Source organism: Mustela lutreola, chromosome 2, assembly GCF_030435805.1.
Source record: "Mustela lutreola isolate mMusLut2 chromosome 2, mMusLut2.pri, whole genome shotgun sequence".
Classification (NCBI taxonomy): domain Eukaryota; kingdom Metazoa; phylum Chordata; class Mammalia; order Carnivora; family Mustelidae; genus Mustela; species Mustela lutreola.
Window position 1 is genome coordinate 51220119 of NC_081291.1, and position 12356 is coordinate 51232474.

At 37.5% G+C, this 12356-nt stretch overlaps 1 protein-coding gene across 1 annotated transcript in view; it reads right to left on the reverse strand.

Annotated features, from left to right (window-relative positions):
- The window catches only part of RAD18 (RAD18 E3 ubiquitin protein ligase), a 112532-nt gene that overhangs the window by 64578 nt on the left and 35598 nt on the right, over nucleotides 1-12356 (reverse strand). Inside the window, exons 5-7 of the mRNA XM_059161578.1 lie at nucleotides 9907-10244; nucleotides 7269-7368; nucleotides 3813-3997 (exon numbers count right to left, since the gene is read on the reverse strand). Coding sequence (XP_059017561.1) covers nucleotides 3813-3997; nucleotides 7269-7368; nucleotides 9907-10244 — 623 coding nt within the window. The remainder of the gene's footprint in view (nucleotides 1-3812; nucleotides 3998-7268; nucleotides 7369-9906; nucleotides 10245-12356) is intronic.

Consider the following 12356-nt stretch of genomic DNA (forward strand, 5'->3'; position numbering starts at 1 on the left):
AAATCTTAAAAAAAAAAAAAAGTTCAGCAATTTCTTTACTTTTAAGCACACACTTACTATATGACCCATGGGTATTTATCCAAGAAAAATGAAAACATATGGCTATACAACAATCTGTAATCCCATGTTCATCACAGCTTTATCCATAACAGCCAAAAACTGGAACACAGCTTGACAATAAAAATGAGTGAATTACTGATAATGCAACATGGGTAAATTTCAAGAGCACTGCACTAAGTGAAAGAAGCCAGATACAAAAGACTACATAATGTACAATATGTATAACTCCATTTGACTGGCATTTTAGAAAAGGCAAAACTAGAGAAACATAAAAGATCAGTATATCTCAGGGCCTTAGTGTAAGGAAGAGGGAAATGACTACAAAAGGGTAGAGGAATATCTGGGGAAGAAAATGTTCTGTATTTTGACTGAAAGGATAGCTAGATGACTATGCATACATTTGTCAAAATTCATCTAACTATACACAGTAAAAAAATGCATTATAGAAGCACACGGGTGGCACAGTTGGTTGAGCATCCAACTCTTGGTTTCAGCTCAGGTCATGATCTCAGGGTCATGAAATCGAGCCTCTTGTGGTGCTCAGCACTCAGTGTCAACTCTGCTTCAGACTCTCTCTCCCTCTCCTTCCGCCCCTCCCCGCTGCACTCCCCCCCACCAAAAAATTAATCTTTAAAAAATAATAGGATGACTATGCACCAGTTTTAAAATGCACACATAAAAAGTGAATAAATAACAAGGTGCTGGATATAAGACAATGTATAAAAATTACCTAAATTTTACATGCCAGTGACAAAAAAATAAAAATTGACATTTTAAAACAAGACACCAATTACAACTGCATCAAAAACACCAAATACCAATGAATAAGTCTTTTAAAAAAGCCCTTCATACTGAAGACTATAAAACATCACTGAGAGAAATGAAAAATTAAAGGGTTAAACCAAATTCATGGATTGAAAGACTCAAATAGGGTACCGATATCAACTTTGATACCAAACTGATTACAGATTCAACATAGGCCCAATCAAAATCCAAGCAGATTTTAGTTTCTTGATGAAATTTTACAGGCTTATTCTAAAATTTACAGGGAAATACAAAGGGCCTACAAAAGCCAAGGCAATCTCAAAAAACAAAACTAGAGGAACACATTGCCAGGCTGCAAGATCTATTATAAATTACTCATAAGGGACGCCTGGGTGGCTCAGTGGGTTAAAACCTCTGCCTTCAGCTCAGGTCATGATCTCGGGGTCCTGGGATCGAGCCCCGCATCAGGCTCTCTGCTCCCCAGGGAGCCTGCTTCCTCCCTCTCTCTGCCTGCCTCTCTGCCTCCTTGTGACCTCTGTCTGTCAAATAGATAAATAAAATCTTTTACAAAAAACAAATAAATAAATAAATAAATTACTCATAAAATAATCAAGACAACACACTACTGATAAAAGGATTAATGTGACTTAATGGAACAAAACAATGTCCAAGACCCACACATACATAGTTAGCTGATTCTCAATTAAGATGTACTGACAATTTTATGGGGAAAGGACGGTTTTTCAATAAATGGTGCTGCATTAATTGGCTATCCATATGGAAAAACGGGAGAATCTTGCCCTTACCTCACAATATATGCTAATATAGATTCCAGGTAAAATCTAGGTCAAAATGTAAAAGCAAAAACAATAAAACTTTCAGAAGAAAACAAAAGATCTTCCTAATCTTGTAGTAGGCAAGGACATAGAAAGCGCTAACGAAAGGCAAAATGCAAAAGATTAAATAGTACAGTTAAGAACTTAGATGTTTTGAATTAAGTCAGAGGCGAGCCTGTTTCTCCCTCTGCCTCCCCCATCAACCCCTCTCGTTCTCTCTCAGACAAATAAATTAAAATCTTAAAAAAAAATTGTGCTAAACATTGTAAGTCATTGGGGAAATGCAAACTAAAACCGTAATGAGATACTACCAAGAACCCACCAGAATAGCCAAAAAGGAAAAATGACAATACTGATGTTGTCAAGGATGTGAAAAAAACTGTAACTCTCTGAACCTCCTGATGAAAGTGCACATTAGTAGAAATGAAAACAAGAAAGGAAGAAAAAAAAAGGAACTAAATGAGGGGGGAAAAAAGCACCCTCATACTGAGTTTTTTGCTATATTCATGAAAACTGAACAGCTGCAGAAATATAACAATTTCACTACTAGATATATATACCCCCAAAATATGTGTGAATAGGTGCATCAAAAAATAAAAAAGATTACTCACAGCAGCATTATTCTTAAGAGCCAAAGAGTAGAAAAAAATCCAAATAACCATCAACCACTGAATGGAAAAATAGTACGAAATACGTATACAATGGAATACTCTACAGCAACAAAAATGAAAAAAAATCACACCTGCACATGAAAACATGGATGAATTTTCTAAACGTAATGTTGCACAAATGAAGCCACACTCAAAAGAATAGATAAGCTATTTATTATTCCATTTACATAAAGATAAAATATAGGCAAAAGCAGACAAAATGAATAATCCCTACTGTTAGAAGTCAAGATGGTGATCACCTACGAGAATGAAGGTGGTAGTGACTGGAGGTGGGGAGCACAGGGACTTTTGGGACACTGGTTCTGACCTGAAAAGTGGTAACAAAGGTATTTTCCCTCTGTGAAATACACTGTGATAATTCACCAAACAATACAATTTGTATATTTTTCTGTTTGCATATTATACTTGTTTTTAAAAAATTAGGTAATTCTTGGTGTGCCGGGATGGCTCAGTGGTCAAAGTGGCCTCTGCCTTCGGCTCAGGTTATGATCCCGGGGGTTCTGGGATCGAGTCCCACATTGGGCTCTCTGCTCAGTGGGAAACCTGCTTCTCCCTCTCTCTTTGCCTGCTTCTCTGCCTACTTGTGATCTCTGCCTGTCAAATAAATATATAAAATCTTAAAAAAAAAAAATTAAAAATTAGGTAATTCTTTATATACTAATAATTCAAAGAACTCCAAAATATGTGTGTGGCTAAATGAAACAGGACAAATCATTAAAGAGTGTATATATAGGGGCGCCTGAGTGGTTCAGTGGTTTAAGCCGCTGCCTTCGGCTCAGGTCATGATCTCAGAGTCCTGGGATCGGGTCCCGCATCGGGCTCTCTGCTCGGCAGAGCCTGCTTCCCTCTCTCTCTCTCTGCCTGCCTCTCCATCTACTTGTGATTTCTCTCTGTCAAATAAATAAATAAAATCTTTAAAAAAAAAAAAAAAAAGAGTGTATATATAATACTAACATTTTTACCAAACAATAATCAAGGACATATGTTTGTGTATAATTAATAATCATAATGATAACATTTACTGAATGCTAATTACTTGCTAAGGTATGGGGCTATGCATTTTTCATTTATTCCTTTCAAAAACACTATGCAGTATGCAGTATTATAACCCTTATTTTATAGATGAGAAAAGTGAGAGAATAAGTAACTTGCCCATAGTTTCCCAGTCATAAAGCTGCAAAACTGGGATTTTAACAGGACTCTCTAGATCAACTCTTCCTCCCACACTATCTCTGGAAAGATACACAAAAGAAACCAGCAGCAGTGGTTACCTCTGAGAGAGAAAGAATAGTGACTGAGAGACTGGCTGGGAGAAAGGCTTATCAGAGTATAACTAAGTACCTTTTGAAGAAATACATCTGCATGTCCCATCTATTATCAAAATTGTATTTATTAAAATTCTGTTTTATGACTTATAATCCCTGAGCTACACAAAACTGCTTTAACCAGAAAACAAGAACTCATTGCTTTATTAGTTTACCTGATTTAGGATGCAAAGCATCGCACTGGGCATTGTACATGTGTACAAATTCTTGGTGCCTTTTAATGAGCTGTTGTTTATTTCCTTGAACAGACAGTCCATGCTCTTTTAGCTTTTTCTTTAAATCACGATCTGAGAGCAAGTTATATACAGTTTTGGGCAGAGGCTTCCTTTTGTGAACAGAACTAAAAAGAGGGGGAAAAAAGAGATCACTTAGAGTTACTGTGAACTATCAAATGTTCTCCACATAAAACAGTTAATTGGCCTTCTGATGGAGTACCAGTGTGACTGGGAAAATAGCGGAACCATTAAGATAAAAATGGGAAAGAGAAGAAGAATTAAATTTGCAAATAAGGTTGACAGTGTTAGACATGATGCATCTGAGGTGCCCACAGCACATTCAGATACCGAGGTCTAGGTGGCAGCCAACTTAGAGAAAAAGGTCTCAGAAAGATGTCAGGCCTAAAGATACAGACTGGCAACACCCATGGAAGGCTTGTGCACTAAATGCTATGAGAATCTCACTTCAGAATCACACTTACATAGACTTCCTCAGTTCTCCACTGCTTTAAAGCATCTTTGTCCCAAAATGTGCCAGTGTTTTCCATGCAAAATCTCTGCAAAAAACTGTTACCTGGGATGATCAGAGTACAAACACTATTGAGATTTAGACTACAGATTTAAGAATATAGCTGCTTTTGAAAAAGTGCCAATCCACAGGCAAAACTGCTTCCTTAAAGTGCAGGCAATCATTGTACAAAAGCTCTAGATTAAATAAAAGATGCATTGGGATGGTTAGTTTTAACCAATTCATTACTGCCAATGAAAAAAGAATTCTGAAAGTTGACAGGAAGATAATATTCTTATGGCAACATCTTCAAAGAACAGGACTGAAAACAACAGCAAGAAATACAAGAAGGTTTTGTTCTCTTCAACTTCAATTAATTATATTAACAAATATATAAGGATTACAAGCACCATCTGTCTCTTCATTTTATTTATATAATTTATACACTGACAAGCACTAAGCTACAATTTAATATAGCAAAGCCCTATGAAAAGACATTTTGCTCCCTCCAAAAAACCAGTTAAGAAACATTACTTCTTAAAATGGAATAGAAGTCAAGCTACCAAATCATTGTCAATGATTTGGACAATTTTAAAAACAGAACCTTAGTGAGCTTTAAACTATTTAATCTGATTATAAACTGGCTCTCTGAGTACATTACTTGGCTCAATACCATAGCAATTAGGTGCTTAATAAATACACATTCAAAGTAGTCATTAAAATTCCAATATTCCAAAATTTAAATACCAGTAAAAACTAATAAGCACATGAAAGTAAACAGTTTATCCAAAAAAAAAACCACAAAACAAACCCGAGATTTTACAAAGGACTTGCATTTAACTAGTTCACCTTCAAAGCCATACTACACAACTGGAGTAAATCTTGGAATCACCAAGGGAGTTTATTAAATTGTAGATTCTTGGTCACACCTCCACACCATCCCCCAATTTTGATTACATTCAGAAGTGGAGACCTAAAATCTATGTTAACAAGCTTCCATAGAGTAAATCTGATGTAAATCGCCCAAAGACTACACTGAGAGAAATAGTACAATTAAATATCTGTAGAATGAAAACAACCAAACATTTTTCTACTAACCAACAGTACCATTCCCTAAATTATTTCTTTTATGCTTTATCAATAACATCTAAAAGCCAGAGATAACTATTTACCTACAAACCCTCAAGAAAGTACATTTTTCGGAAAACTGCCCAGTGGGCTCTATGAGACAGGTAAGATTACAGCTAAATAAAATCACAGTGGGTAGCAAGAGCTAAAACATTTTATAGTATATACAAGCACACTGTCAGGGACAGTTCAGTAATTTTATCAAGGATAGACAATTAAACTCATGACTGTGAAATTCAAATGGGAAACTCAACAGTTTAATGGTATTTACCATGAGAAGCACCAACAGAAATCAACAATTTCTATCCAGAATTTTAAAATATGAAGCCTGACAGATGATTCCCAAAACGTGAAGATAACACTGATCCATCATCCATGATTTAGTGAAAGTGAGTAATGCATTTAGGAGTCTTCAGAATCTGAAGACATCAAAAGGAAGAACAGTCTTTGAATCAACTCTGACACAACTCTACATAGAATGGGTTAAGGGTTGTCACCCCTATCAAAGAAACGGCCTGCCAGGGTGTTGTGGATAAAATGTTCTAAATGTCATAGTATATTTTATGTGACCAGACCCCAGGACCAGGATGTAACTAAATGGAAATGCAGTTCAATGTTCCCCTAAGCATATCTCTACAAATCAGTTTTGTAAGACGTAAATTATGAGGATAAAAAGGTTTTGGGGTCAAGGGGTGCCTGAGTGCCCCTGTGGGTTAAGTGTCTGCTTTTGGCTCAGGTCATGACTCAGGGTCCTGCGACTGAGCCCCACAGTTGGCTCCCTGCTCAGCGGAGCCCCTCCCCTGCTCATGCTCTCGCTCTCTCGCTCTCTCTCATAAATAAATAAAACCTTTAAAAAAAAAAAAAAAGATTTTGGGGGTGCTGGGTTGTTCAGTGGGTTAAAGCCTCTGCCTTTGGCTTGGGTCATGATTCCAGGCCTCTGGGACAGAGCCCCACATTGGGCTCTCTGCTTAGCAGAGAGCCTGCTTCCTCCTCTCTCTTTCTCTCTGCCTACTTGTGATCTCTGTCTGTCAAATAAATAAATAAAATCTTAAAAAAAAAAAAAAAAAAAAAAAAGAAAGAAAGATTTTTGGGTCAAGTAAATGTAGTACTCACTAGATTAAACAAAACCCAACAATTGCATTGATACAGGACTTCTCAAAGCCTTCAACACACTAACTGGTATAATGAATCTTTCCCTAAGAAATATGATATGCAGGGCTTCTAAACTGCAAGACAGAGCAAATGGCAGGACTACGGTATTCCAAGGAGCAGGGTTTGGAACCACTATTGGAACTTGAACTTAATTATGTTTGGATGAGTATGTCTTTGGATAAACTGACAAAACTAAATGTATTAGAAGAAATATGACAGATGCATCTAGAAAAAGAGCAGTCCAAGCAATACTATCAGTGCTGATTTCTCACTATTCAATAAGAAGAAAATACTCAGCCTCTATACTTGAAACTCATTCCTCAGGAAGAAACACTTTTTTTTCTTTTTAAAAGTGGGCTTAAAAAGTGCCCAATGTGGAGCCTGAACTCAGGACCCTGAGGTTGAGAGTCACATGATCTACTGACTAAGCCAGCCAGGCGCCCCAGGAAGAAACACTTCTAAGGAGAAATGCAGGTCACCGGATTCTCATGGCGTATGGGAAATAACCCTCAGGATGAAGAAGCCAGAATGGAAGAGGTGGAAAATAGTTTAAAAATCATAAGAAGTACTTGCTGAGGTAACTCAAAGGTTATGCTTAACTTTCTTACCTTCTGAGGCTTTCCTTCTTCTCCTCACGTGTTAAACAGCTGTCTAAGTGCTTATTAATGTGATTTTCTGGAATATTAACCCCGCAAACAGGACAATCCACTGTAATTTTTAAATAGAGAAAGAGAGACTTTATTATTTACATAAAGGGCAAAAATAATGTATAATCTGTCATCTTTCAGCAATTAATATAAAAAATAGAATCCCAACCTTCACATGCACTTAGGAAAGCAGAAGAAAAAAAGAATGACACCTCAGGGCAACAGGACTGGGAGACACTATTCACTGAGTAATGACTAAGTTGTGGTAAGTCACATAATTAGAATCCGGGGCTTACAGAAGAGATTGCAAAGAAGTCTGGAAATTCATTTATCAGAAAATGATTTGGTTAAGTCTTTTTTACTGAGGGGTGACTGACCTATAGAACTAATCTTAAGTTTTTCTGTCTTAGGAGCCATTCATCTGCAGCACTATAGCAATCATAACAACATGAATAAGATAAACCTGGCTGGGGACAGGAAGCTATGCAAAACTAAACTGAAACATTTGTTGGTTTGGGCCAACTACTATCAAAATTAACAATGGTTACAAATTTAATAACTTAGCTCTTATTTGTAATTACAAATGTAGTATTGCCTTTAGAAAACACAATCACTGTCAAACTGTTTGATGAAGTTGTGGAAGAATCTTGGGGCTCAGAGGCCACCATGATAATGGCAGGGGTGAAGCAGGAGGTCAGGCCCTCCATCTCTACTTCAATGGAGCAGGACCAATTTTAGCGATTTTATGTGTTACAATTCGCAGTTAAATTTTAATTGAAAAAATTGGTCTATTGGGGAAAAAAGTTAACTATCAAGCTAAAAACACTACAAGAACTGTCAACTGATAGACTAACAAAATATATGGTAGGAAATGCAAGATTCACATATCCTTACAAAAAAATTTTTTTTTAATTTTATTTATTTATTTGAGAGAGAGAGATAGTGAGAGAGTGACATCAACAGTGGTAGACGGAGAAGCAGGCTCCACTGCTGAGCAGGGAGCCTGATGCAGGGCTCAATCCTGGGACCCTGGGATAATGACCTGAGCTAAAGGCATACCCTTAACTAACTAAGCCACCAAGCGCATCTCGTTACAAAATTTAAACCCTTGACAACTAATATGCTAACTTTAACCTAAGTTTAATAACCACTAATAGTGGGGCACCTGGGTGGCTCAATCAGTTGAGCATCTGCCTTCAGCTCAGGTCATGATCTCAGAGTCCTGGAATAGAGTTTGCATCACCAGGCTCCCTGCTTAGCAGGGAATCTGCTTCTCCTTCTCCCTCTGCCCTTCCCTGCCATTTGCACTTTCTTGTGCATGCTCTCTCTCTCCCTCAGATAAATAAATAAATAAAATCTTTTTTTAAAAAACTAAAATAAATAACCACTAACTGCCCTGCACTATGTGTGATGTGGGTGTACCAAAGATATCTTAGTGTCTGCCTAAAAGGTGCCCTGAACTTCACAGGTAAGAGGAGACATGGAAACATAAGTTAAACAAGCTAATTCATCAAAAAAGCAAACTATAAACAAAATAGCCCAGAAAACAAGTGCTGTAACACTTTCATGATGTGAGATGTCAATATCATCTAACATAACTAAAGAATGATTAGGATCTGAATAGAGTATAAAAAGGTAAAACAGGGGTCAGCAAAACCTTTTTTTTTTTTAGAGAGAGAGAGAGAGAGAGAGAGAGCAAGAGCATGCACATGAGTGAGCATGGTGGGGGTGGGGACTGGATATCTCAAGCATGCTCCCTGTTGAGCACAGCCCCCCCCCCCCAACACAAGGTCCAATCTCACAACCCTGATATCATGACCTGAGCCAAAATCAAGACTTGGATGCTTAACATAATGAATCACCCAGTCGTCCCAGCAAACCTTTTTAGTTAAGGGCCAGCTAGTAGAGATTTTAGGCTCTACGGGCTAGATGGTCTCTGTTATAACTACTAACCACGGCCATGGAGCATGAAAGCATTCATCAACAGTATGTCAACAAATGGGTGCAGCTATTTTCTAGTGAATCTTTACTTACAAAAATAGGTGTAAAGCCAAATTTGGCCTACAGCTTGTAGTTTTTCCAATCTCTGGGTTTATTCAAGGAATAATGGGAAGATTAGCGTGGCTACTGCAGGAGGATTTTTGAGATGAAGAGGTAAGAAATAAGGTCAGACATCTAGGGGAGGGGTCTAATTGTCTATAGCTATAAATGCCAGTCAGAACAGCTTGGAAGTTTCAAAGAGGGGCATAAGAAGATAAAAGGAGCTCTTTAAGATTAAACTGGAACTGATATGACAGATGAGGAGGGAAATTAAAAGCTGAAAATTAGAAAGCAACTGCCATAGTTAAAATATGAGCTAATTAAAATTGCTTCATTTTTCCAGCAATCAGCCTGAATTCCTATTCTGTGAGAGAGAAAGAGTATAAAAATATCTTGCAGCACTGCTTACTTACATCAATTCCCGAGACTGTTATAATGTGAAATGTGGTTTGTCTTTTCCCATTCCACCCCCATCAAGATGCTTATTTATTCTCAGGTCATATAGGATGAAAAAATTTCCCTTAAGTAAGAAAATATATATATGAAAATAATTTCCTACCTTTGGTAACCTGTTTCAAAGTTGATGTAGAGGGTGTCTCAGGAACATGACCATCTAAGGAACACAGAGCTGCCTTTTCTATGGAAGGTATCTCCTTGGTCTTTGAAGAAGTGCTCACCTCTTTCTGAGGGATGAATTTAATCTCATTCTCTTTTATCAACAACTCTGATGTAGAACCACCAGTTTCTCTGATCAAGAAATTTTCCATTAACCTGCTTCCTTGCTTTAAAGAATGTCTGAAGGCTACAGGAGTGTGTGCTTTGGCAGCAAGGTTCTTTGAAGAGGAGGAAGCAGGAGATATGGGTGGTGACTCCAAGGCAAACTGCAAAAGATGATTCCTTGAAGCACAAAAAACACAATGGATAATGAAGATGTCAAATTATATACAATAAGTAAACTGTAAACATAAGCTGTTCATCCAATTAACACTTGCTTCTGTGAAATACCAAACTTACTCCATAATGACAATCAAACCAGTATTTCTTCAAAGCAACAAATCTGACTTAAAAGGCAGTTAATCTTTTATAAAGGAAAATGGAGATACTTTAGCAACTGGCCATAAAGAATACCTGGTGTGAGACTTATTCTCCAACCATACACAACTTTAGGATCTGAGCGAAACATACAAAACAAATGTTTCTAGCATGGACTATCATCAATGCAAGGCTGTAGTCAGTGAAAGAAAAGGGAAACATGAGGTGACCCAACATTCCCCTAAGAACTTCCCCTGGAAGCATCTTCTGGAGTTAGGTATTGAAATGAAGTCCAAATAGAGACCAGAGGGAAGAGAGATGAGAGTTCTGAGCAAAGACGGCTAGGATTGAAGGGGTAGGGTGCTGGACTGGGGTACCCATAGAAAGAGAACCCCCCAAATCTGCACAAATTCTCATCCATTCCTGATCATCTCCAGGGCTGCAAAAGCCTAAGAGAGAAAACAAGAGAATCTCGTAAGAAGCACATGTTGAGAAGCTGAGATTCCCAAGGTCAGTGAAAAGTTGTTGGGAGTCTGAGCACAGCCAAACCGGAAAGATATTGGTAAAGATCCCAGACATTCAGTTAAAACCCCACAAAGGCCATATCTCAGGATAAAGGACCATAGTCTGGAAATATAAAACATAAATAGACCAAACCAGCAAAAAACTAAATAAGGCCCTAACAGAATAAAAGTGAAGAGCTGGTGGGAAGCCTGGATGGCTCAGTCAGCTAAATGTCTGACTCTCGATTTCACGTCAGGTCTTGATCTCACAGTACAGTGCATTAAGCCTCACACTGGGCTCCATACCAGGCCTGGAGCCTACTTTAAAAAAAAAAAAAAAGGAGAAAAAAGTGAAGAGCTGATAATTTAGCCACTTGTGAGAAGAGAATCCAACATCTTTCAAAGGAAGATAATTCACAGTCTCTATAACATTTCATCGGAACACATTTAAAAATGACTAGACATGCAAAGAAGCAAGAAATTAGCCACTAATTAAAAGATCAAATAGTCAATGGAAGTGGATCCAGAGGTGATCCAAAGAGTGGCATTAGAAGGACTTCAAAATTACTGTGATGAATATTAAAGATGAAAAAAAAAAAAGAATAAAAAGGTAGCATACTGTTAGGATGAATTAAAATCCATCCCAAAAAGGATAAACAAAGAAAATAAAACCTAGGCATGTATTACTCAAACTGTTAAAAAAATAAAGAAATTCTTGCACATAACCAAAAAAAAAAAAAAAAAAAAAAAAGCCACGGTACCTCTAAGCATGGTTTCTCAACCTTGGCACTACTGACACTTTGAAACAGATACTTCTTTTGCTGTTCTGTGCATTGTAGGAACATCAGTAGCATATACCCCACTCTAGGTTGAGACAACCAAAATGTAACCAAACATTACCAAATGTCCCCTAGGGGAGGGGTAAAGGGAAAGTAAAATCACTCCCAGCTGAGAACCACTGCTCTAAGAAATAATAAAAACATTATTTACTTCTCGACAAAAACAATGAGAGCAAGAAGATAACAGAATGACATCATGACATATTTAAAAAGCAAAACTACCAGGAGTTCTATTTTCCATTGAAAATAGTGCTCTAGGGAGCCTGGGTGGCTCAGTCCATTAAGTGTCTCCCTTCGGCTCAGGTCATGATCCTGGATCATGTTGTCCCGGATCCTGGATGGAGTTCCCCAGGGAGCCTGCTTCTCCCTCTGCCTCTGCTTCTCTCTCTCTGTCTCTCATGAATAAATAAAATCTTTTTAAAAAGAAAAAAAAATAGTATTCTAAAGTGAAAGCAAAATACACTCTCAAACTAAGAAAAGCAAAGAGAATTCCTCACTGGCAGACAAAAAGTACTATAAGACATGTACTTCAGCTTAAGGGAAACAATTTTAGAAGGAAGCACAAAAATGTCGGCAAGAATCAACAGCTCCAGAAATGGTAAATATGTGCTCAAAAACAAAACTACTGACGGTTT